Genomic DNA, 24716 nt, shown 5'->3' on the forward strand with positions numbered 1-24716 from the left:
TATTTCAAATGTAAGCACTCAGAATTACATGCTTTTATCTGTACATCCTGCATTTATATGTGCACACCAGCAACATGAGTGACTAGTTTTGTGCTTGTGCACAGGCACCTGATTTACAAGGACATAAATGGATGTTTATGTTATTTTTTATTATTTATTTACAGCAGAGCACAAATGCGCTAGGTACTTTCTACACATTCAGGAAGGATGAATGCTACCACTGAGGAGTTCAATATAAAAAGTATATATAAAATACATAAAATAAAAAAGTATACATGCATTGCCATAATGGCAATACTGTGCATACCTTTGAAAATTGGGCCTATAAATGAGAAATCTTCCTATGAGCAAAGGAGACTGGCAAAATGTAGTGATTGAATGTTGCTTTGGCATCATGGCACTATGACAACACTATGTCAACACATCACTGACTTAGCTTGGCCAATACAATAATTCAAATGTTCTTTTCATAGAATACCCTTTATCTAATCTAACACTTTATTCCTGCACCCCACACACACAAAATTGATTACTAAAAGCCCTGAATTTACTGTTATATTCATAAAACTAAACACATTCCCACAATTAGCGGAAAAGAATGATGTAAAAAAATAAAAATAAAAAACTCTATAATGAAAATAACTAGCCATTAAATTCAATAGGACTTCTCTAAGAGATTATCTACAATGGGAAAAGGAGTGGTGATTTAAAATATATTAACTAACATGTTTTAATTTACATATTTTCAGAGACCGCTAAGCATCTAATGCAGACAAAGACAATAACGTTTTAAAATGTTAACTGGTTGTGGCTACTTCTATGTGGTCAGTCCAAAAGGCATATTACAAATATATGCAATATGTAGTTGCTGTCCAACAGAAATTAAATTTGTTAGTCTTTAAAGTGCTTGGAAGGCCCTGGCATTATAGTGTGTCTGATATAACTCCATCCCAGTGCATATCTGCGTGGATTTCTAATTATTTTTTTCTGATGATTTATTTGTATTTTTTCAAGATTAATTTAATTTATTATTTCCTATTCATATAGCTAACTTCTGTCATTTTGTATTTTTTTCTCACAATATTTTCAACATCTCTCAATTTAAAATAATCTACTAATTTAATTGTTGTGCTCTTTGTTCCTCTTCCATATTATTAGAGAAGATGTTAAATAAAACTGGGTCTAACACAGACCACCCACTCAACACTATCTGCAATCTATTTCACACTCACTAACAGCCTATTACTTACATGGGATTCTGCAGTCTTAAAAGGAAGAAGCTGCTGTCCTAGCAAATGCAATATGAATGTAATATATGCAGTTCAAAAAAGGGGATGGGATGGGATTAAGGAAGGTGGCTCAGAATGACAGATGGTTGTCAACCCCACAATCTTTCTAAAATTGAGTAATGTCCTAAGGCACTGATGAGGAGAGGTCTCTGTAATACACTCTAACAGCTATTGGTGGAGCAACAAGCAGTCTAAGCTTATGGTGATATACAGGTGCAAACAAAAAAAACCCCTGAAAACCAGGTTACCTGCCACACTCCAATATTTGCTGTGGGTTCCGAAAATGGACGTCTGAAGATCCTGCACATTTTAAAGGCATCTGAATACATCTCTGTGATGTTGTTTAGCACTGCAAAGACAGCTGCTAAAGGATAGACACATGAGAAAAGACTCACGTAGCCAAACTGTAAGAACAACTCCAAGTAATCATCAAAGGTGCCCTGAAAAATAGAGCCAAAATAAGCACATTTTATTTTTATCTAAATATATGATGAAAGCAGGATTAACAATATGGTAACCACATGCTTTCCTCCTCACCACCACTCAATTGTTTAGGAAGGAGCAGCAGCAGGAGAAACCAAAACACTTATCCTCTAAATCACTTAACTTTGGTCTAACCTGGAGTTAATTATCCTAATCTTGTTGAAAAGGACTTTCTACAATAATACCTTTATTATTGATACAAAACAAAAATGACCTAATCCTACAAATAGGTTTAGATACACAATCTTCTCAGTACCTCAGTGAGATAGTAATTGAAGGCAAATCACAGTGAGGTAAGATGACTTTAAACTAGTATGACATCCTTAACAGAGCTGCACAACAAGAAAAATTTTGTATTGTTGTAGCTATGCTGGTCCCAGGATATTAGAGGAACAAGGAAGGTGAGGTAATGTCTTTTACTGAACAAACTTCTGTTAGTAAAAGAGACAAGAAGAAGAGCTTTATGTAAGTTCAAAAGTTTCTCTTTCACTACCAGAAGCTGGTCCAATAAGAGGTATTACCTTACCCACATTGTACCTCTAAGAGAAATATTATCGTTTCAGACTGGCAGTGAGAGCGATAAACAGAAGCAAGTGTAGGCTGATAAATATTTTAACTTTTTCTTGTGTTTCTAAGCTACAGCATATTAAAATCAAAAGGCAAAGTTAGTAGCCTGCAGCCTGCTTGAGAAGACAAATGCTGAAATGACAGCATGACAAGTCAGAAGCAGTTCTGGCAACCGAACAGAATACCAAGTGCATTCAAAAATGTATTCTGGGCACATCTGCAAAATGCCTATCATCTAACCTTTAAACCAATAGTTTGAGTATCTAATCAATCATTTTATTGTGACAAATTTCATAGTAAGTTAATAAATTGTTTTTATAAAAAAAAAGTTTTTAATTTCTATTTAAGAAAAATTATCTAACAGGACAAAACAGTGTAATAACTTTTAATAAAAAGTGTCCATTGCACAAGACAACGGTTATGTTTACTTCCTGACCATGAAAAGCCATCAAATGGATTCCAATTTAACTATTTCTTGCTCTGCAGTGTTCCTTTAGAGACAGACATGTTTAGAATGTTTCATTTTGAGAGCGGGAAGATAAAGATTAGACAGTATTTTAAGTAATTACAGTGAAGATAATGAAAAAAGGAAGAAAGCTACATTTGGCTCTGTATCAGTAGCATGGCTCTTTTCAGTCTGTCTGCTGACAGTTGAGCTGTCAAGCTTGCTAGCCTCTCTAGCATCTAATGTATTTTCACCAACAACACACAAAGAGGCAGTAGAAGCCTACAAGCTCAGAAATCAGCATGTGGATATTTGTGGGGAAAGAAGGACATTTCAGCTACATTCCCCAGTCAAGCTCCTGTTAAGCAGCATAGCATACCTGTGTCTGATAAACTATTTCATTACAGATTAGACCCCAGGGGAGCTAACCTTTAAAAATCCTGAGGCATACCTACAGAAAGAGTTTACATAAACTCTGAATTTTACTTCATGTTTGTTTAAGGATACTTGCCAAGTGTCACTCAACTAGAGTGACAGTAACACATTTGTCCCTGTTGTCACTCTCACTCAAACAATGCTGCAGGCAGTGAGCAAAGTTTTCCTTTCAGTTCTTCTTCTTGGTTACTGCAGGCTACTCCTGGGACTGCTCGCTCTGCAGGCTTCCTCATGCCATCCACACTGTGACTATCAATGTACCACAGAGGGGAGGAATATGTGGTCGCCACTACTACTTCCTAACCCAGAACAGCTATATTTAAGCTTAAGATCATGGATTGTCAAACATTGTCATGCTGTACATTAGTACTTAAAATAGATGCTACTTCTACTCCCAACCTCCAAGTCCTACTTCCACACCTTTTTTGTGGAAATCACAATAGCCAGATATATAAGGAAGCTGAGAAATGAAAGAATTAAGAGACAAGATGCACTTCAGTCCAATGGATGTAACAATTTGAGTAGGACCATCTTCCCCCTCCCTCCCATTTTTGTATCTATAGTGTATTTCTTCTCCTAACATAAAGCCCTACACCTACACTATTAGTATTTAAAGTCTCCTTTTATTGCCAACAGCACTGAACAGTTTTACTCTCTCCATATTGCAGTTTGGATCGGTCTTCTTCGTTTGGTGGTACTCCAATTTTGGGTCATCTGCATGATGAAATTTATTCCCCCCAAAATCCAGCAAAGATAAGTATGAAGCAGTTTGGGAAGACTAAAAGATTGGGGTTGAGGACTGTTCTGCCTTTTTTAGGTGTAGCTGGTTGAAAGTCCCTGGAATTCCTACAATGATTCTATGCTAGATTCCTGGAAATATCAGCATTTAAAGACAGATAGATGTGATACTTGTGAAAGATGTAATTCTAGATGTAATTCTAGAAATGATTTGTTGACCACCAATAGTTCACCGTTTGAGAACCACTAGTGTAATACTGCACTTTCACTGTCATAATGCAAAGCCATAGTTAAAGTGTTCAGATGAGAAGTAAAACTGAGCCCTTTGAGCACATGTAATCTAATGAACTGAGATTGGGCCTGTCTGCATTTGGGCAAATTATTTAAACTCTCTGGATCTTAGTTGCTCCATATGTAAAATGTAGATAATATTTATCTTTCTCCCAAGGGTGTTGTGAGGATTAATACTTACAGAACTTTTAAGATATAAAATACTATTTAAATATTCTCCTTCTGTTTCTTATTCTGCGGCATTTTATGCAAGAAGAAGGGTGGTTTGATTTGTTATTGTAGGCAAATTCCAAATTGCGTCATTAACTACTGCCTATTAAGAGATGCATCACTTAACTGTAATCCTTATTCTCTGACACTATATATTAGTTTTTTGGTTCTGTACTTCTAGCATCTGACCAAGCAGGAACTCCTATAGGTAGAAGTTCTGAGGCTCTGGGAAACCCATAGGGGTGACACTCATAGTTCCAGGGTCAATGCCCTCTACTCTCCTGTAAGTTCTTTAAAACAAACAAAAACACACAGAAACACACACACACATTATTTGGTGGTAATTCCCAAAATAAAGTAAATTAAAATAGAGTTAAAAAAATTATAGAACACTCTAAACAATGAGGGGAAGAGGATGGGGAAATAGTAACCTACTGGGAAATTTCATATATATCTTCAGAGTAAAATAATTACTGACAATTTTATTTTCTCCAGAGATGAACTTTCTCCCCATAAACTCCCCCACCGAAGGAGAGTAGAAAAACTTGAAGGTGGTTTATAAGATTAAAATATGTAACAGACATCACAACTTCCAAAAGAACAAGAAAGCAATGATCTGGACAGCATTAAAGGGAGTATACTTACCTGTTCTGTACCCAGAGTTCTTTGAGATGAATGGTCCTATCTGTATTCCACTGTAGGTATGCATACGCACCATGCACCTGACATTGAAATTTTTTTTCAAGCAGCATCTATTGGTCCATGCCTGTACCATTCACCTCTTTGTGCACCAATCCAAGGGAATACGGGGCAGTGAGGACTGACTGCTTCTGCAGATCATTCTCTACCATGAATCAAGTCATGATCTGAAGCAAAGGGGAAGGGGGCAGGTACTAGAATACAGATAGGGACCACACATCTCATAGACTCAGAATTAAAGGTCAGAGGTGACCTTCATAATCATCTCATCTGACCTCCCGCACATTTCAGGCCACAGAACCTCACCCACCCACTCCTGTAATAGACCCCTAACCTCTGGATGTCTGAAGTCCTCAAATCATGGGTTAAAGACTTCAGGTTAGAGAATTCACCATTTACACTAGTTTAAACCTGCAAGTGACCCAGCCCCCAGGCTACAGAGGAAAGTGAAAAAAACCCCAGGGTCTCCGCCAGTCTGACCTATGGGAAAATTCTGAGCATGTGAACAAGACCCACTGGGCAGATACCTGGGAAAAAATTATCTGTAGTAACTCAGAGCCCTCCACATTTATTGCCCCATCTCTTACAGTAGGCAGCTAGGTCCATTTATTGCTGGTAAGAACAATCTCATCCCCTTTTTCTGATATTATACTAGAAGAACTAGAAGGGCTCCTAGTTCTCCTACCCATCTCATGGAGGTGGTAGCTATTAAAAAGGCTACTTTCCTGGAGAAACGCTATAGCAAGCTGGATGCTAAAGGTTTAAATGGAGTTTTCATGAGTGCTGACAGGACAAGATTGGTAGAAGAGATCAGAAAATGACTCCTGTCACTCCATCCCGGAACCAATGGAGTCAAAATTTCCCTGGTGAGGACTGCGTTCGAGATAATAGGAGACTTCAGATCAGGGAGTATAATAAAGACCTCCAGTGATGTGAAAAAAAAATGGTTACCTACCTTTTGTAACTGTTGTTCTTCAATATGTGTTGCTCATGTCCATTCCAAGTAGTGTGTACACGCCACATGCACAGTCGTTGGAAGGTTTTTCCCCTAGCAGTACCCGCGGGTCAATGCAGGTGCCCCCTGAAGTGGTGACTCCATGGCACTGTATATAGGGCCCTGCTGACCCGCTGCACCTTCAGTTCCTTCTTGCTGGAAGACTCAGACAGAGGGGAAGGCGGGTGGGTCTTGGAATGGACATGAACAACACATCTCAAAGAACAACAGTTACAAAAAGTAGGTAACTGTTTTTTTTTTTCCCCCCCAAGAGCTTGCTCATGTTGATTCCAAATAGGTGACTCCCAAGCTGACCATCGGAGGAGGGGTCAAAATTCTCAGAATCACGGACTGAAGCTCAGCTCTACTGAATGTTGCATTGTCCCTAGCTGCTGAGTAATAACATAATGCAAGGTGAACTTACAGATTGATGACCAAGTTGCGGCCCTGCAAATTTCTTGTGTAGGGACCTGTGCCAAGAAAGCTTCCAAGGAACCTGCATCCTCGTGGAGTGTGCTGTTAGTGCCGGGGGCTGGCATCTTAGCAAGGTCATAGCAAGTCCTCATACAGGAAATGATCTACGATGAGATCCTCTGGGATGATACCGGGAGACCCTTCATCCTATCTGTTCTAGCGATGAAGAGTTAGTTTGATTTACGAAAAGGTCTACTCATTTCTGTATAGAAGGCTAGCACCCTTCTGACATCTAGGGAATGGAGGCTTCATTCCCTGTTATTGGCATGCAGCTTCGGGAAGAACACAAGGAGCAAGGTGTCCTGATTCATGTAAAACTATGATACCACCTTAGGAAGGAAAGCCAGGTGGGGTCACAACTGAACCTTGTCTTTGTAAAACACAGTGTACAGAGGGTTGGATGTCAAAGCCTTTAGCTCAGACACTCTTCTGGCTGAGGTAGTCACAACCAAGAATGCTACCATCCACAAGAGGTGGAGGATCAAACATGTTACTAAGGGCTCAAATGGAGGTCCCATTAATCTGGTGAGTACCAGGTTCAGGTCCCATGCTGGTATTGGACAGCAAACATGTCCGGACGACGGTACAGTCTGTCCAGGCCCTTAAGAAAACAGGTCACCATTAGATTAGCAAAGACTGATCATCCATGCGCTCCCAGATGGAATGCAGAGATTGCCATCAGTGTACCTTTATGGATGATACTGCCAGCCCTATTTGTTTCAAGTGCATTAGATAGTTCAAGATGAAGAGCAAAGATGCTTGCATTGGAGGAGTGCCCTTTTGCATCGTTCAAATGAAAAACCTCTTCCTCTTGGCCAAATATGTAGTCCTGGTGGACGGCTTCCTGCTGCTAAGGAGGACTTCCCCGATCGGCACCCAGCATGCAGATTCCATGGCGTTCAACCATAAAGCTTCTATGCTGTGAGGTGGAGAGACTCAGGGTTGGGATGTTGCAGGCAGCTGTGGTCCTTCATGATTAGGTCTGGCTCCAATGGCAGGACAATTGAGGCGACCACCAGACAGTTCCAGCAGCGTCATATATACCAATGCTGCCAGAGCCAAGCTGGGGATATCAGTATAACTGACACCCTTTCCCTTCTGATCTTGAGTAGGACCCTGTGAATTAGCAGAAAAGGGGGCAATGTGTAAAGTAGGTGGTGCCTCCAAGGACTGAGCCCAGGCTGTGGCTGCGGTAGGAACAAAACCCTGACATTTCCAGTTGAGTCAGTCATGAACAGATCTATTTGTGAAATTCCCCACTACTGGAAGGTGTTGTTCAGGATATCCAAGCGAATGGACCACTCATGGTTGTGGAAGGATCTGCTGAGATGGTCCGCCAGCTTGTTCTGGTATCCCACAAGGTAAGATGCCTCCAGGTGTATGGAGTGAGCGATGCAGAAGTCCCAAAGTTTGAGGTCTTCTTGGCACAAGGAAGAGAAGCTTGCTCCTCCCTGTCTATGTGTGTGACACGCTGTACCCCATGTATACTCTTATGGTATGTATCATTGGTATGTATCATATGGTATGTATCATTCATGTTCACCCTTACAGTGTAACTGTGAATGGTCTGATGCAAAGTATGTCATATAAGGTGTTTTTGGAATGCTCATGACATACAGATCATTATTATTGGGGTGGCACGTTCCCTGCAATGTCGTACAGGTGTACAGATATGAAACCCTGCTATATCATATCCCCCAATGTGTCTCTCACATGGCTTGAATAGATGCAGACAAGCATAAAGCTTTGTTTCCATGCCCAGCAGAGGCATGCATACAGGAAAAATGGACTGGCCTAAGCACCTTTGAGCACTTTGGCTCCAGAGGGAAAAATTGTGCCCATTGCTGGACACGGACAATCACCTGACCCCACGGGGTGTCGAGGAAACTTGTTAAAAAGAAAGAGGCATCTTTGTTGTGGGGCTCTCCCCTGGAATCTATCTTCCAAGCAACATCAAAGGACTGGGAAGGAAGATGGGAGAGTGTGAAGGAAGAAAACTGGAGAAAATATCCAAATTCTACCGCGCACAGTACTCAAGCATCCGAGGTGATCTGAGTCCATGCCCAGTAGAAATGTGATAGACAATTCAGGAAACAGGAGGTGGGATCCTGAATTTGGTTTGGTGTGTTGCCCCTGGGTGCACCCTCAAAATGACTGCTAGAAGGCTGCCTCACCGAGCCCCGACCCTGGTTAGACATGGGTTGGGGCATCCTGCACCTGTTACTCTAGAAAGAGGGGCAGGAATAACACTACATCTATTGCACAGGATAAAAAACTCAGGGAAGGCTGGAGCTTGAAGTGCTTTCTCTGGGTGCTCGCCGTGTGTAGATCTAAGGATTTCAGTGGAGCCCTGGAATCCTTCAGGCTGTGAAGTTTGGAGTCCATTTGCTCTGAAAACAAGCCCACGTCCCAAATGGCAGATTCTGGATGGTTTGTTGGACCTCTGGGGGGAGGTCCGACACCTGTAGCTATGAGCTCCTTCTCATGGCAATCGCCGATGACACTGTCCTTGTGTCTGAGTCTGCTGCATCTAGGGCAGCCTGCAGTAAAGTCCTTGCCGCAGCCTTGCCCTCCTTGACAATTGCTGCAAACTCCTGTCCAGAGTCAGCTGAGAGCCACTCCTTGAATTTTGTTAGTCTCCCAGGAGTTGAAGTTGTAGCATCTCAGAATCACCTGCTGGTTAGCAATGCGAAGCTGGAGCCCCCGGGTGGAGTGCACCTTCCTATCAAAGAGATCCAGCTTCTTTGAATCCTTGGTCTCGGATGTTGGTGCTTGATGTCCTAGTCTCTCCTTGTCATTTGCCACTGCTACCACCAGCAATCCCGACTGTGGGTGAGTAGAGAGAGACTTGTGGTGGGGGCAAAGTACTTTCTTTCTATTCCCTTAGCTGTAGGGAGGATAGAAGCTGGTGTTTGCCACAATGTCTTTGTGGTGGATGTATTGTTTTTATGATGGATAGTGCTACCCTTGAGGGGCCCTTCTGGTGCCAAGATATCCACCATACAGTCCTCTGATTTCCACACTTCCTCTGCTTGGAGTTCCAAGTTCTTGGCAACACTCCTTAGCAACTCCTGGTATGCCCTATTATCCACTGGTGGTGGCACAGTCAAAGTCCCCGCCACCTCCTCGTCAGGGGAGGATGATGATGACTCCCTGGATAGAACCGGGTCTTCCTGTCTGACTGGATCATGGGATTCCCTTTGCACCAGGTTGTCAAGCTCAATGTCAAGATCTGCAGCAGTACTGGTCTCCGCATTGCACACTATACTCGCCTCAGCGCCAGAGTCATCATTCCCTTCAGTGCCACAAGGTAATAGTTGGACCTCAGATGGCCAGGGAGCCTGTGCTTGTGAGGCAACCAAATAGGACCACCCCCAACAGGAAACCTGAGCCTCGTGCTATGCCCTTGCAGTCCAAAAGGGCCATTGTGTAAGCATCTGTCACTGTGCTTGCCAAAGTCCCATGAAGGGGGTCTGCCCCTTCTCCTGTCTGTAGTGGCCTCCCTGCAATTTGGTGCCAACTGTGCCTGGAGGCGTAGGATTCTGCCTCTGAGACAGGTGATTGTGACTGTGAGTGCGGGGACCATAGTGGTGCAGAGCAGGACAGAGCCAGTGAGCAGAGCTGGGGAGAGGGCGACTGGTGTCGCATCATGGCATGCTTGCCTCTAGACGGCAGCACACTTCACTGTGGAGTCGGAGGTCTTTGTTCCTGCTCCTTCATCCTGGTGGGGGACTGCTGTGCTATCATGGCTATCAGGTCCCTAGCCACCTTGAATGTGTCCAGGGTGGAAGGAGAGCGCAGCTCTCCCACATGGCTCTTCCTTATGGATGAGTCCAATGGCACTGAACTCAACGGCACCCTCTGCAGGACCAAAGTTGACAGTACCAGCCTGGTGGGGAAGGTGCCAGGTGTTCCATCACGGGATGCACCCATTATCATCTCTTCCTGCAGCCTTTAGTGTAGGTGAGCATCCTCTCTTGGTTTTCTTCCGCCTCTTATGAGATACCGGAGAGTGGGATCGGTGCCGGGTCTTCGGTGCCAGGGAATGTCAGTGACAGGGATCCCTCAGTGCCAAGTTCTTCTGTGCCCTAGCCTCTCTAAGAGAGGCTGGTGCACTGCATCCCAAGGTACTGGGTGCCACGTCTGAGTAGCCCAGTTGGGGGTGAAGAGCTATCTCCATGAGGATGTGCTTCAGTGTCACACTCCTGACCTTTTTGGTTCTTGGATGGAAACCTCTGCAGATCTTGCACTGGTCAGCTTGATGGGTTTCCTCCAGGCACTTCAGACAGGATTTGTGGGGGATCACCCTTTAGCATAGGTTTGTGGCAGATCCTGCATGGTTTGAATCCTTGGGAATGAGGCATGCCCCAGTCCCAGGGCATAATTGGTGTGGGGGGGCAAATAAAACATCCAGCTACAGACTAAAATAACCAACTCTAATGCACTATTTACAGGATCAATAACTCTCTACCAATAGAGGAATGCTTGCTGATGAGAGAAGGCAAGAAGCTTCAATGATCATCACAGGCAGTAAGAAGGAACTGAAGAGACAGCAGGGCCTTATATACAGCGGCATGGAGGTGCCAGTGGATGCCTGCATTGACCCAACAGGTACCGCTAGGGGAAAAACCTTCTGATGACTGTGCACACGGCATGCACACAGCTACTTGGAATCGACATGAGCAAGCACTAGAAGAACTTTCCTTCGTTGCAGGAGGAGGTCTTCTCTCTTTCTGCATCAAGCCCAGAGTACTAGGAGGTTTTAGTATGGTATTTTCCATGCTGGAGTGTAGTGGAGCCAACAACATGATTGTCTTTGGACAGTACTGTTAATTACTTGGTCTTGTGGTCCCGGTGCTTATGTTCATTCAGTGCCAGTGGTGACATTGAGCCCACTGGTGCTATCTTCCCTTTTGGAGCCTGCAGATCTGCTGAGGCCTCCTTACAGTTCTTCAAAGATCCACGAGCATCTCACAACTTAGATGGTGTTGGGAAAAAGGTTCTCATCTCCAGTGGATGATGTCGATACCAGCAGTCTCCCCAGCTTGTGAGTGTTTTCTACTCTTATAGAGATTTATAGGAGGAGTCCTTATCTCTACTCCTGCCTTGCCTCCACATCCAATACGGGCTTGGCAGCATGTGTCTTGGCACCTCTGGGAGGGAGGGAAGGGGGTCTGCCTAGCCTGGGTCAGACAGCTAGCCTCACAGCATGCTCCATATGGTATTTCTTGAGTCTGTCTGCGTTTGCCTGTTTGGTTTGGCTGGGACAGGAGCAGCAAACATTGCACTTGAAAATGACCAGGGCTTTTCTGAAGCAATACAGGCACCTCTGCTGGTCATCTGAAACTGAGGGCAGGAGTCAGAGTTCTTAAAGCTTGGGAACTGGGACATAATAGATCTAGTACGGGGGATGAGGGGAAGGCCCTCCCTGGCAGACTATACTAACTAACCATCTAACACTAATACTATACTAAACCAACAACAATTATTTCAATTACATAAAATGAAATATTTACAATACTTACTGGTTCAAAGAGAAAAAGGGTTCGAGGACACGAGATGGAGGAGACATAGAACAAGAATTAGGTGGAAATAACTAGAAAGTAAAAAAGTTATAAAATGATGAGATACAGTATACATCTTGAAGGTGTAACTTTTGATTTTTAACAGTGGAAATTATGAAGTGATAGTGTATGATGATTGTTAGTTGCTTGACCATAGTTACTCCATTTTAGCTAGCTTCTTTGTTCATAGAGGCAAGGCCGTTCCACTCTGTGTAAGGATCATGGAAAGTTTTCGCAAGAATGCAGAAGGAGATAAGCCTCGGCCGGATTAAGCAAGTTATGCAACCTTGATAGATAAGCTGTAGCTAGTAGCAAAACATCTGCAAAAGTATCTTATGAATATTCATACCTTTGTAAGTGAAGTAAAGATAATATAGGCCAATAGTTATAGAGGAAATAGTTTGTGCCCTTGTAAGGGGGATATGTATGCTTTTGTCATTCGTATTTAGGTAGCAATGAGGTATAAAACTGTCTGTAACTTTGAATCCAGGGTCTTTTTCCACTGTCCGCGTGTGGGCTTGGAGATTGACCTCTGCAGAATAAACCATTTAAATGGAGACTGTCCGGACTGAACCTGTGTGGGTCTCTATCAATGCAGGGAAACGAACTACTGGGAATCTTTTTCCAACAATAGGAATTAATACATTCATATTCCAGAAGAAGAAACAAGTGTATTATGTACTAAAAGACACTAAAAGATTTGAGTATAATGTATGCTGGCATCATCCCTTGTTTATTTAAAATTGCAACATGATTTTTTCAGCACCTATTTGCACAAAACATCATCTTAGTGTCTGTGAGTTAGAAAGTGACTAAATATTTCTAATGCAGCAACTTACTATCCTATTTTATGATGAGACAGAAAAGATTGAAGCAGTTGTTGTGTTAGCAATTTAGCTTTCTCCATGGGTCTGTGGTTTGTTTATATCGGACACATCATGACTAACGTACAAAACCCAAAATGTTTGCACCCGACCTTCAAATTCCCTTCTAAAATAAAACAGCTCCTTTCCTTCACAAACTACTAACATTACAATTATCTAAAATTAAAATATGGCCCCTTTTCAGCAGCAGTACATTTCAAAAGCTGTACCAAAGCAGCATATATTCAACTTACAAGATAGGTGCCCATTTCTTTTTCCAGGTTGACTTGCTCAAATAATGAAAGGTCAGTATCAACTTTTAAAGAATACATCCTTCTCTTCAATTTCTTATGATGTCGCTTTTGGAGCCAGTAAGGAAGTAAGGCTTCTACAAATTGATTTAGGATCTGTGAAGTTATCAGTAGAGTGGCCAAGCTCTTAAGAAAATTAAACAAAATATTTATTTAATACAATTGTGATATACTTAAAATTATTTAATATTTTGTGCATTTAAGTAACACTATCAATGGTTATTTATATCACAATAAAAGCAAATCTTAGGCCAGTTGAGCAATACCACAACATACAAGTTGGATCTAATTCCCAGTCTTTGCCATTGCTTGGTAGGGACTAACTGCTGAGGAGACTGTACGCTCAATCCACTGGGGAAAATGAGTGCTTTGCCAATGTGTAACAACCCCAGTGATAGAACTAACAATGGGGCTAAACAGGCTCAAAAGCAAGCCAAATTAAGGCCTGTTCAGACAAAGAGTCACTATAACTAAACTTTGGGAAAATAAATGAAGGAAAATGGAGACATTCTTGTAGCTCCAAAGACAAGTAGCTGAGAAACCACCACACCAGGAAAAATAAAAGACAATTTCAAACACAAGAAAATCTTAAGTGACAATGTAATTCATGACACTCCGGCACTCCATTTCCAGTCTCCCAATACCTGGATGAGTAGGAGCTGCTCATCATCAAAGGTTTGTATTTATAACCAATAGTTTTTAAAACTGTTTCTTTGTTTCCTCTTTTTCTGCTTTTAAGCTGTATGAAGACCTACTTCTTTAAAAAATTACCCACAAAGAAAGAAAAAATAGGTTTGTGTTTCTTTGGTTCTTTATGATGTGTAAAGAAAACCTGAAAGCTTGTATGGGTTTATATTTTGTTTTGTTTATTTTCTTTTCCACTTGCTTTTTACCTTAAAAATATCAATAATATCAAGTCTTGTCCTTCCTGGTTTTTCTGGAGGTCTCCTGGGAGGACCAGAGAGCTAGATTTGAAGGTTTCTCAACATTAAATCAAATATTTTAAATTATTTTTAAACAAAGATTACTTTTCTTCCACCTGTTTTTCACACATTTCAGTTAGATGGGTGTCACTAAAAACAGAGTTTTAAACAGTGACTAAAAATGATTTTCCCCTCAATCCTTTTCAAATGCTTGGTTTTTATGGAAGTCATAATCCTACTGTTCTCCTGTGTCAACAGTGTCCCTCAGGAAAAACAATGTAGACAAGATTTGAAATATACGATTAAAAAAAAAAAAAAAAAAAAAGTTTCAGGCCTTGTTTCTATATCAGAAAGATGTTAACCTCACAACCACCCTTTTTCTCCTTTGCGGGTCAAATGAAAATATTTTCTTATTTGTAAGTTTTATTTGTGCTTCTTTCATATGTTATGACTTTGCCAATATATTAGAGGCACTAAAAGAGAAAACTGGATTTATTAAAGAATATTAACATGAGGATGAACACATATCCTGTATTAGAAAAGTGATAAAAACCCTCTAAATTCCTATTTCAATTAACCCTGTATTTCATAGATATCATACGGTTTCCAGAACTCACCTGTCGCAGAAGTTTCATATCAAAAAGGACAAAAGCAATGTAGAATAGGGAGGCAAAGCAGTTTAAAAAGTTGAACTGCAAAGAAAAAATGTAAATAGTATTATTGAAAAAGAAACTCACTTAATGCGAGCAAATATAGACTATGATCAATAAATACCACCCAATTAAAGAATTACTGTTCAGATGAAAATTCTTCATTAAAAAGTTCAGTACCTGTATTACTAACAACTTAGATTTTCTAACCTACTTTTCAACATCTATGCCATTTACCTTTTGCATTTTTCTCATCTTTGACAGTGATACTAAACCGCTCAATTTCCTTTAGGCTCCCTTGAAAATCTGAGCCTGTTCTCAGTGTGCTAACTCCTAGAAGCTCCATTCAGTTATGGCATTGTACAAACACAGAGTAAGAAGGTAGCTTCTGTCCCAGATACAACACAGGGGTATAACAAACTCAAAAGGAGAAGTGAAGGGAAAAGAAGAGAAAACAATAGAGCATATTCTTACAAATGCCAGCTTTGACCCCAACTCAGAGAAGCATTCCTACTCAGAAAAACACTTAACATGTTTACATGATTTCCTGATTCAGGGTGTATGCATACAGCTATATTAAACTTCTAAAATATAAGTAACAAAATATAGCAGATAAACATTAGAAATCCCTAGACATTTCTACATAGCTTTCATCAGTTGGCAGGTTTACATAGACATCACAATACAAGAAGGTTTTGAGGAGAGATTTGAAGGACAAACTTTGGTCTTAAACTGAGATGACAATGTTTCTTTAAGTTATGGCACAGTGTTGGAAAGGCATTATAAATAAATATCTGTTGGATGATTCATTGAGAAGGGCGTGTGCATACATCAGATATACCGCAGTTGCATTTAAGGTTTAATCAGTTTTAAAGGATTGTATGAGTTTAACAGATATTCCCTATATTTAAAATGGGAAATACTACTGGAATCAGTATTCTCTCTAAAATAAGAATGAATTTTTAAAACGGTGACAACTGTTATGCATGTATTTGGAACCTTGCTGAAATGAAAGGATATATGCAGTGAGAAGGATAATTTTTTGGATATACATACAACTCCCAATTGATTGCCCAACAGATCACCTGCCAAAAAATGTATACTACTTGCCATCAATGTTGGCAGAGTTTGTTTATTCCACCCCTCTTCCAGAGCCTTCTGGGCTCTCTTCCTTCTGACATTTGTAAGTATCACTATGCCATGACATTTGTCATCTGTAAATTTTGCAAGATAGGAAAGTGAATCTGTTGAGGGTTCCATATAGGTATGTGTATGGATGTACATTATTATATAAATTAGATATATGTACACACAGAGATATAATATACAGTATTTGTTTTATTTCGCATACATGCTACAAAAAATAGCCAACAATCCCATTTTCTGATGAACAGCTGTAGAAGCAAAACTATATCTGCATAAATATGATTCCTATGAATAATGAGGCAGCCAATGGTCTTGGATAACATCTTTTTGGTAAGTCTTTCATTCAATAAGTTCATTAACCAAAGGACACTAGCCATATCTAGCTGCATAAACTAACAACACAAGAGTAACCTCAGTCAAAATATCAGTGTTGTACTTGATGCTACAGCAGTGATTCAGCAAAAAAAATAAAGAACTCCTACAAAATAAACAAATTTTAACTGGATTTAAAAACCCAAACCCACTAGAATTATAATATTACACATCACAAAAACAAGCAAGATAAATTTTGAATTAATTATGCTTATATAATGTTTTATTTCTCTTATCCCAGCTTTTTTTATTTATTACTGGAGATACAAAAATGAAACTTCATTTTAACATTTATCTGTTCCTGCTAATTATTTCCCACCTGAAATCATAATCTTATGCAGTGTCAATCAGTTGGGGATGGAACAACATCATTAGAACAGATTATAACTTGACAAGAAGGAATAAGCAACAGGAAAAAAAATTGTTTAATAATAAAAATGTAAGTTGGAGGAAAAAACAAAGACAAATTTTCAGAAGTGACCAATGAGATGTGTGATACTGCCATTTTTTGGATGCCCAACTTCAAACACATTAAAGGGGCCTGATTTTCAGAAGGTAGGCACTCAATACTTTTTAAAAATCAAGCCTCTTTAAATTTTCCCAACTAAGGCATCCAATAGTTTAAGCACCCTAACTCATTAAAAGCTTTTGAAAATGTACGATGTAGTATTTAATACATTAAATTCAAAGTTAATGTTGTATATAAGGAAACACATAAGAAACAGAAAATGTTAAGGTTTCCATAGCAAGAGTTACCTTACCACCTTGTACATACTTTAATATTAAAGTTGCATAATTTAACTAGTATTCTAATAATGGAACATAAACCTAATTCAAAACTAAGTGCATTCAGTGGAAAGACTTCAATGGGCTTTGGATCAGTCTGGACAACTTAATGTTGCTTAAGGAACATTGAATTTTGCAAGATGAAACAAAAAAATCCTATAGATACAGCATTACTAAGTTGAAAACTTTTTTTTAAATGCGACTTCACAGAATGGAAACTACACCACTCAAGATATTCTCTCTCACTCCCTCCCAGCTGCAACACTTTGCAGTTGTATAGTATAACATAACTAAAAGCACTAATATTTTTCATGGGCATGCACGAAAAATGTTCAACCATTTATAGCTTATTAGCCTTTTCTCAAACATAAGTCACTATTCATCAATGAAGGCTTTAGCCATGATCCTACACTGTGATCCATGCAGACAGACACCTGTCTGTGCAGAGCCCAGCTGACTTCAGCAATGCTCTAGTCCAGTGGTCCCCAAACTTTTGGGGTCACGCCTCCTCCTTACCTGTTCTCCACCCTGCCTGGAGCCGCAATTGGGAGCTGGGGCCAAAGCTGTGGTCGGGGGCTGTGAGCTAGGGCCCGAGCTGGGGTTGGAACTGGAACTGCAGCCACAGGGCCCGGGGCCAGGAATGGGGCAGGGAGCCGGGGCCCGGGGCCAGGAATGGGCAAGGACCAGGTAAGGAACCAGGGGGGATCCCAAGTGCTGGCTGTGGCCAGAAGTGGCAAGCAGGGCCCGGGGCATAGCCAGAAGTGGGGCGTGGGACTGGGAGGTGGCTGGGAACTGAGGCTGGGACTGCAGTCACGGGTTGGAGGCTGAAGTGGAGATGATGGCAGAGCAGAGCTGGGTGCTGCTTCCTCTCCACCCCTGTGGGAGCTGGCCCTGGCCCTACCATACCTCCCCAAAGTTTCCTCCACACCCCCCTGGGAGGCGTGACCCACAGTTTGGGGACCTCTGACTGATTTCCTGGCCTGGTGTCAAAAATTCTTCATTTTCATTTGATCCACAAATGGGGGGATTGCTTTTCTCAACTGCTATTTTGCCTCTTTAGTCCTTTTTTGCGTTTACTACTTCTGTGTAGAACTTGGTTCCCAAGGACAGTATATTATCTCATATTAAATCTTTCTCAAAGGGAAAATTTTCAAAGGCAAAAATCTATCGCAATTTTTACTGAACATAAAGGAACAGCCATGCTGGGTCAGACCAATGGTCCGTCAGGCTCAATATCCTGTCTTCCAACAATGACCAGAAGAATGAACAGAACAGACAGTCATTGAGTGATCCTGTCATCCATGCCCAGCTTCTGGTAGCCAGAGGCTAGGGACATGGACACCCAGAGCATGGGGTTGCATCCCTGAACACCTTGGCTAATAGCCATTGATGGACCTATCCTCCAGAAATGTATCTAATTCTTTTTTGAATCCAGTTATAGGTTTGGCCTTCACAACGTAATTAACACATCTACAACTTTAAGTTTGCTTGGCAATCACAAGAATTCAAAAATCAGGAGTTATACAACCCCAAGTCATGGCATTTAAAAAATAAATAAATGATATTGAGTTCTTTTTATGTGCCTTTTTGTTCCTAAGCCTTTGTGGTGCAGGAGGCCCAAATCCACAAAAGTATGAGCTTAAAACCCTGAGTGAATCTTGGCCTACCCTCATAATTTTGTTGTTACCTCTCCCAAACAATTCATATACTTAAGGCTATATCTACACTACAAACTTATGTTAACTCAAGTTATATCGGCATACAGTCACTGTAGTTAGTATGTCACTTATGTGTATGCCTACTTGGCTCCTTGTGTCAGTGGTGAACGTAATCATCAGGAGCACTTGTATTGATTCAGAGTGCAGCGCACCATGGATATACATCCCACAGTACAACTTACCACCGTCCACTGCATTGTATTTTGGGAAGTTTTGGCAATGCATGCTGAGGCCCAAAATGGGTTGCACAGAGGTAACTAGGAGCATGGGATCAACTTCCCATAATGATATACGTATCCCATAATTTTTACACCTTTTCTTAAGTCCCACAAACCCTCATGGCCCTCCTCATTGTCTGCCATCTCTGACAGAAGCATGAAGCCTACACAGCTCTGCACTATTGTTATAAGCATTGCAAGCCCAGGGCGCACAATCCTGCAGTATTTACAGAGCCGCAAGAACAGATGTGGGGGAGATGACAATTTTGTGCAGAACAGACTCCTGTGGGACATTGCAAAAACCAAGCTTGTTGGTGGCATTCATGGAGCAGCTGCAGATGCTGAAGCTCCAGTTCTGAGCCCAAGAAACAAGCACCAATGAGTGAGATCACATAGTAATGCAGATTTGGGATAATGAGCAGTGGCTGCAGAAATTTTGGGTGTGCAAGGCCATATTTCTGGATCTGAGTGCCAAACTCGCCCCAGAGTTCCAGCGCAGGGACACAAAAAGGAGGGCTGCACAGACAGTGGAGAAGCAAGTGTCGATTGCTCTGTGGAAACTTTAAACACCAGATTGTTACCATCAGTCAGAATCTCTCAACTAAATACAAGGTGGAATAGATTTGTTTATTGTAAATCGTTAACACATATTATAAGAGACCATTCCATGTTAAAATCACTGGTTAACACTTCTCTCATCAAAGGGGCATTGGTGGTTACAGAATGTTGTTTCTTATAACTCCGGGTAAAAGGAGTTGAAGCAAGGACTCAGATCCTCAGATCCTTTTGCTATCCAATTCTACTGGGATAGTGTAAACACCAATAAAAGTTCCCCAAAATAGCAAGATCATTCCCCTGTATACATAACTGGTGTCATAGATCTGACCCATTGGTTTACTGATTGAGTTCTGGTAGCACTGTCCAGGTGTAGTTGAGAATCCTTCAATGGCTGGAATTGAAGAACAAAGAACTATGGGTCCAGTTTGCTGAACTTCAGCACAAATTACTGGATCAGGATGAGGCATTACAACAAGCTAGATCTGAGCAGAGAGAAATTTTATCATTGGCCAAGGTGGTGAAAGACCAGCAGGCTGCTGCAGCTAAGAAGCCTCCTACCATTTATGTTCCATGAGACTGGAAAATACCTGAGGTCAGTGCTTCCGAACAAAGCCAGGGGACACCATGATAGAAGAATGGATTATGTCAGTGAAGGCAGCTCTATGGGTGCTGAGAGTACTTGAAGATCACGTGGATTTTGTGGAAGAGCATTTCAAAGCCCAGGCCAGATCTACAGTGAAGTTCATGACAACAGCTGACAAGACTGATGTAGAGACGATATTTCAGCTTCTCTTAGAAATGCACACTCTTCTCTTAGACAAAATGCACACTGGAACCAGACTCAAAGTATTCTATGAGAGGACACAGTATCCAGGTGGGAGCATTAGGGCCTACACATATGACCTCCAAGAGAGAATAAGCAAGGTGGAGCACCAGGATCTACAACAACTTCTGAATGCAGATATGATCCTGAAAGAACAGTTAGTGCTAGGGTTCCGGGATGACTTCTTCCGCCATGAAATGAAAAGGAGGTTTAAAGAATAACCTAGTAAGAAGTTCTATGAACTCCTGAAAGTTGCCATTACATGGTCTGAAGAAGAGGAAGTTCCTGTGGAAGAGACGGCCAATCCCAACCCCTGTACACAAAGTGAAGTCCTAGTGAACGCAGCTACCAGGGAAAAGGCTCTGCCCCAAACACAATTAACGCTGGAAAGTTTAATTAATCTATCTAGAAATTGGCAGGGGAGATGTTGAAGGTGATGACTGATGTGATGAAATATAAAATCTCACCTAGTACACCAAAGTATCCAAGAGCACCAGGATCCCGAAGATACCTTCTGAAGAATGACCAGGGAAGAGACATTTGCAACACTTGTGAAAGGCCAGGGCAAACTAGCTAAAAATTTCCACTGAGAAGGAGACCAGAGTTCCAGGCACTTGAAACCAAAGGGAGACCAGGAATGAGTGGCCCATCTACAGTAGAAGGCAAGCACTGGCAGAAGGATTCCTAGTCTGCATACAGTGCTGAAAGGAACTCAGACAGTGCCAGCATAGCTGACAACTTCAGCAAACAAGCATTTGAAGACTAACTGCTGAAGTACTTATAGCAGGGATGAAGACCAGCTGTTTGTTTGATAGAAAGTCAGAAGTCACCACCATTATTGAGGCCTGGTTATCGACTGGAGAGACACAAGCTACGTACTGTAGCTTGCATACCTCCCACCGACTTACTAATGTTCCCTTACTGCAATGTCTCCACGGTGCTGCGTCGACACGAAATGCCCTCCAGAAAACTCAGCCTTACTCCTTTCGGGGGGGCTGTGGATTTACTACATCAACCACAGAGCACTTCTGGGATCGATTGTGTGGGTCTCCACTGCCCGCTCAATCGATCCCGCTGCATCGAACAGTGTAGCCCAATGCAGCGCCCAGCAGTGTAGACATATCATGAGTTACATTTTCAGAAATATTTGAAGCATAAGAAGCCTATCATGCACAACACATGGTTTTTATGTCTAACAGCAGGTAATGGAATGGCAATCCTAGTGAATGGATGCCTTGAAACAGACAGAGTACATGTGTTAGACACTGCCAGGAAAATGCATCTTCAACCTGAAAGACAAAGTCTCTGAAGGAAGTCGTATGGGAGATGGAATCCCAGGGATTCTAGGGATGAATATCATTAGTGGGCTGAAAAGCTACTGTTGCCAGGAGAAGGAACCCGGAGGGTGAACCCTCACAGGCACTGTAAGAAGAATGCTGTGCTGAGTAGAGTACTGGCTTGACCAGAGAGATAGAGCCATTCCCTGGGCCCCACTGGGCAGCCTGGAACTGTTAAAGTGGTCAAAAGACAGAAGGCGGTTATTCCTCCCTGGAGCAGAAAGTTGCTTGATGAACGCAGCGGGTAACAGGATATATCAATGGATATTGAGTGCTTATATAACCTACATCTCGGGAAAGCCTACCTAATGGGCTCCTGCTAGCCAATGTACTGACTAATGGCATCAGAGGAAGAATACCAGAAAATAAAACTTCTGAACTCAAGTGCAAAGGCTGTGGAATTGTATTCTCGAATCAGAGTTGCAGGGGTACACCAGTCTGTGGAAGTGGTTCCTCGGGTAGAGGCGACCTTTGAAGAGAATGGAGATGAGCTGTAGGTGACAAGAAGGGAGAACAAGTTAACTCTTCTCAAAAAAGATGTGGTAGGAAGCTGCCAGTTCCAATTCAAGTGGAGCTCCAAGAACTGATTACTGCAAAGAGGGCTAACTTAAGGGTGCTACTAGAGAACCATCAAAAAGTCTTTTCTAAGGATGGGAGAAATATTAAGAGAAATATTTTGGTTTTCTTGGAATTATACAGCTGGAATATTAGTTAGAGAAGTTTAATTGTAATGTTCATTTCAGTAAAGAAAAAATATATGTTAAAGCTCTGTCTCAAAATATATTTAGATGCTTGTTTTTGAAAAAATGTTGAAAGGTAGAATAAGCTATTCTTGTTTATATACCTTGATACAATAATAAAGTTTTCAAATATTGAAAAGTATCTCTTTTATTTGTGTCCACATTTAAAATAGAGATTACAAAATGTAGCAAAGTGTGACGAGTGACCCAATCCATCACAACTAGCTACCCCTGGACCAGAGGATAAGAAAGGTGAGAGGCAGCAAATTGTGATGGATGGTTGATGCCCTGTCACATTTTGCTACCCCAGACCAGAGGACGGGAAAAGTGAAAGGTAGCAACTGTAACAGACATACTTCCATCTGTCAGAAGTTGCTACCATAACCGGAGGATAAGAAAGCAGAGAGGTAGCAAATTGTGACAGTGCAGCAAAAATCTATAGATGTTAGTAACTGCAACTGGTAGCAAAATCTGTCAGTAGCGGTTTTTGACTTTACAGCCAGCAGGGAATGCTCACTAGGTTCTGTGAAATAGGGGTTCACTCATGCAAAGGCAATAGCAGGATCAGAACGTTAGGCTCAAAGTTTTAAAATTCAGATGTTTAAGTTATTTGATGCAAAGCTCCTATGGGAAAAATTAAATGGGGTGCTATTAGTCCTGAATGTATAAACAAAATATGGCCGACTTGACTGAACGTACACTTTTGAATGACAATTCACCTTTGGGCTTAGAAGAGGTATGGAAAGTTTCAGCCTAAAAATATGTTTCTGAGAAATTTGTTAATGACAACAAAAGCGTTACTGAAAGGTTAGGTGCAACCTTAAGTATAGCGCTTACTACTGCAAAAGCTGTATCAAACCATGTTTTCTAAATACTACTTTCCAAAACATTTCCAAGAAGCAAGGTTTAGAAAACCAGTGAAACCAACAAAAGCCAGGAAATTCAAAGTATTAATGTGCTCTTTTAAAAACGGACACTCAAGGTTAAACCACAAAATAAGCAAACAAGCAAACAAGTAAATAAAGCCTATCCTGACAGCCATCCCATATTGAGGTCTTACATTCAGGAATGCAGATATATAGTATATTTCCTTATGGTTTGTGCTACAACGAGATGTATACTTTAAAAAAGCAACTGAAAATATATACACAACTTATTATGAGTCACACAGTAAAACAGATCAGCACCTATAGAAAGTTGCAAAGCAAGGGCCTGAAGCAGCAAACACTTTTACTGATGAATAACTGTGCTCCTGTGACAGGTTGTGCAAGTACATTAATGCACTTCAAAAGGATTTGCACAATCAGCCTCTCTATCAAGCATCTGGTAATATTCTTGAATGAATGAATCAGTGAAAACAAGAGCTTTTTTATACATAAATTTGAATTGTATCCTTTCAAAGAATAAAAGCATCAAGGCACAGCAAGGGTCATCTAAAGAAAAAAGAAAAATCTACACATCTAGAATCTTGCAAGGAAGAAATTCAGTATAGGAAAACTGACAGCTGACTATTGTGGAAACAAGCATCTAACACATTACATATTACTTCCTGTGGCAGATAGCTGAGTACACCCTAGTGGGCCTCACGCTTCCATTGCTTGTAGTGGGTCAGGGTGTCTCCAGTCACTCCAGTTTCCCCGAGGAGGGGGTAGGGACCCGGGCCCACCCACTCCTCCGGGTCCCAGCCCAGGGGCCCTGTGAGAAGCAGCTATGTGCTGCTGGCACCGTGTTCCCAGCTGCAAACTCTCTTCCCCTGGGCTAATTTTCCCCCTCCTTCTGGCTTCTTGAGCCTGGTACCTTCCTCCAGCCTGCTCTTCCACAGAATCTCTGCACTGTGGTCTGTTCCTCCTCGCAATCAGTACTCCTACGCACAGCACAGCACAGCACAGCACAAGCACAGCACACACTCCAATCCGCTCCGCTCCTGCTCCTCCCAGCTCGTGCCCTATCTGTTTGGGTCAGAGGGTTTTTATGGAGCACCTGGCTGGTCCCTAATTAGCCCCAGCTGCTCCTAATTGCCCCCTAACGACTCTCAGCTAAACTGCAGGGAACAGAGCCCAGAGCATTCTGAGGCTTACATAT

The 24716-nt window shown here is 41.6% G+C and overlaps 1 protein-coding gene across 4 annotated transcripts in view; it reads right to left on the reverse strand.

Moving 5' to 3' along the window:
• ANO10 (anoctamin 10) overlaps positions 1–24716 on the reverse strand; it is a 245925-nt gene that overhangs the window by 169474 nt on the left and 51735 nt on the right. For all 4 annotated transcript variants that reach the window (XR_010922337.1, XR_010922338.1, XM_067561828.1 and 1 more), the window contains exons 8-10: positions 14904–14978; positions 13307–13489; positions 1538–1729 (exon numbers count right to left, since the gene is read on the reverse strand). Coding sequence is in view for 2 of the 4 variants with exons in the window: in XM_067561828.1 (XP_067417929.1) it covers positions 1538–1729; positions 13307–13489; positions 14904–14978 (450 nt within the window). In the remaining 2 variants the exon portion in view is untranslated. The remainder of the gene's footprint in view (positions 1–1537; positions 1730–13306; positions 13490–14903; positions 14979–24716) is intronic.

The sequence above is a fragment of the Emydura macquarii genome, unplaced genomic scaffold (genome assembly GCF_026122565.2).
Source record: "Emydura macquarii macquarii isolate MOO-44397 ecotype Brisbane River unplaced genomic scaffold, CSIRO-AGI_Emac_v2 contig_2422, whole genome shotgun sequence".
Classification (NCBI taxonomy): Eukaryota; Metazoa; Chordata; order Testudines; family Chelidae; genus Emydura; species Emydura macquarii.